This window comes from Cucurbita maxima, unplaced genomic scaffold (genome assembly GCF_002738345.1).
Source record: "Cucurbita maxima cultivar Rimu unplaced genomic scaffold, Cmax_1.0 Cma_Scf00929, whole genome shotgun sequence".
Taxonomy (NCBI): Eukaryota; Viridiplantae; Streptophyta; class Magnoliopsida; order Cucurbitales; family Cucurbitaceae; genus Cucurbita; species Cucurbita maxima.
In genome coordinates, this window is record NW_019272945.1 from 2980 (window position 1) to 5045 (window position 2066).

Consider the following 2066-nt stretch of genomic DNA (forward strand, 5'->3'; position numbering starts at 1 on the left):
AAAAAAAAAAAAAAAAAAAAATACAGTCACCGTTCTTTTTTTACGCTGAATTTTCAACTATTTCTCAGAAAAATGCATTTTAACTTCTAAAAATTTTTAGTAATATTCTTCCAACTTTAAAAAATACTTAAGAAAATATTCCTATCAAAAATATAAATTCTTTTGTATAAGATCGTTAATTAATTTTAAAAAAAAACTTTTTTTAATTATCTTTAATAAGTATAGAAGAACACGTAACTACCATCTTCTATTTCCATTTACCGTATAATAACAAAAGTTAATTAGAGGTCTCGTTTGATACTTATTTATGATAATAACAAACAAAAAAGCAAAAAATCAAAATACGTTTCTAATTTAATCATTTGTTGTTATTTATGATAATAACAAACAAAAAAGCAAAAAATCAAAATACGTTTCTAATTTAATCATTTGTTGAATTTGAATTGTTAGGTTCCTCCTTTGGGTTTGATCATTTGTTATATATAAACAGAATAGATTTGTGTTGAATTAATAGAAATGAGAGCTGAAAATCAAGGTTCATATTTATGAGAGATCTATAAGAACAGAGTAAGAACGTGAGTCCCCAGCAGCTGGAGTTCTTGTGTGCAGAAGAACCATTCAAGTGTGTAGTCCTAAAAATTACTTTATAATAACAACAGTGAAACTCAAATGCAAGAAGAACCATTCAAGTGTGTAGTCCTAAAAATTACTTTATAATAACAACAGTGAAACTCAAATGCAACAACATTCCTCCACTGTAGAAAAGATAATTGGATTTACTTAAATTCATTGAGCAACAAGCGGAGCGAGCAGTCGGTACAAAAAAAGAAAACTACGAATTTTTCAGTATCCTTCCTGTCCCAACTACTATACAAAGGTATAACGTTTTACCAGGTTGAGAGACGAACCAGAAGCGTTTTGGGCAAGTCGAACCGAAAACCTCTTGATGTGAGACCTTCACTTGTCTGCGTTGATCCCGAAGATGCGTACCTTGTGCATATGAGGAAACTTGGCAATAACTAGTACGATTACTGCTAGGGTGTTAAGAAATAACATTGGATGGCATATGAGGAAACTTGGCAATAACTAGTACGATTACTGCTAGGGTGTTAAGAAATAACATTGGATGTTGATAGTCAGTTGTGTGTGAGGCTATCAAGTACCTGTACAATAAGAAGAAGAAGTTAATGAAGTTTTCTTTTTTCAGTTGTGTGTGAGGCTATCAAGTACCTGTACAATAAGAAGAAGAAGTTAATGAAGTTTTCTTTTTTGTTGATTTCAAATCACAAGGGAAGGTCGGTTAATAGAGTAGAGTCAAAGGTTCCGGATTTCATACATTTCCATTTCCTCTCCTGTAAAGTGAAGTGGCTCTTTTAACTAAGTTGTTACAAGAATATGTAATAGTTAACTCTTAGTTGTCCTCACTCTTACCTATGTAATTTGTTCTTACCTATGTAATTTGTTTGCCGGGAAAGGAGCGAAGGCAACAATAAGAAGTTCAATAGAGCAAGAACCTTTGGAAAATCTCAATCTCTAAAAGGTGCAAACTTGTTATAGGGTCGCTGAGTTCGGGTGGTATTAACATGGAGGACCCTATGCCTTCCCTTAGTCTAGTTGACATGGTCTTTGTACGAATGACGTCAAAGACCCTGATGATCTTAGTCTAGTTGGTCTTTGTACGAATGGCCTCGAAGACCCCGATGATCTCTCTCTCCTATGAGTGAATCAATGGACATATCTATCCGCTGTACAGGCAATTGGTTTTGTAAAGAGGTAAAGGAGTTATTGGATATAGTCTTAACATACCACTCTTCAAGAATGCAAAAGTTTTGATATGGACAAACCTCGTTATAGCTTTCTTTTGAAATCTATGAGAAAGAGAGACATCAAAGAGTACTCACAGACTCATCCTAGACTCATCCTAGGTACAATGTTACCAGTAAATTATCTAATATTTTTGCTTCCTATAGCCATACCTCTCTCATGGTAAATTCGGAAGGTCGTTTGTAAGCATCATAGATCATAGACTTATAAAAAAAGAACATATATGCATACGGCTTTAGCAA

At 33.4% G+C, this 2066-nt stretch overlaps 1 protein-coding gene across 1 annotated transcript in view; it reads right to left on the reverse strand.

Moving 5' to 3' along the window:
* Window positions 1-694: 694 nt before the first annotated feature.
* Window positions 695-2066, reverse strand: part of LOC111475079 (ORM1-like protein 3) — a 4820-nt gene continuing 3448 nt past the window's right edge. Inside the window, exons 3-4 of the mRNA XM_023119779.1 lie at window positions 1122-1163; window positions 695-1054 (exon numbers count right to left, since the gene is read on the reverse strand). Of these exons, the coding sequence (XP_022975547.1) occupies window positions 958-1054; window positions 1122-1163 (139 nt within the window). The 3' untranslated portion in view covers window positions 695-957. The remainder of the gene's footprint in view (window positions 1055-1121; window positions 1164-2066) is intronic.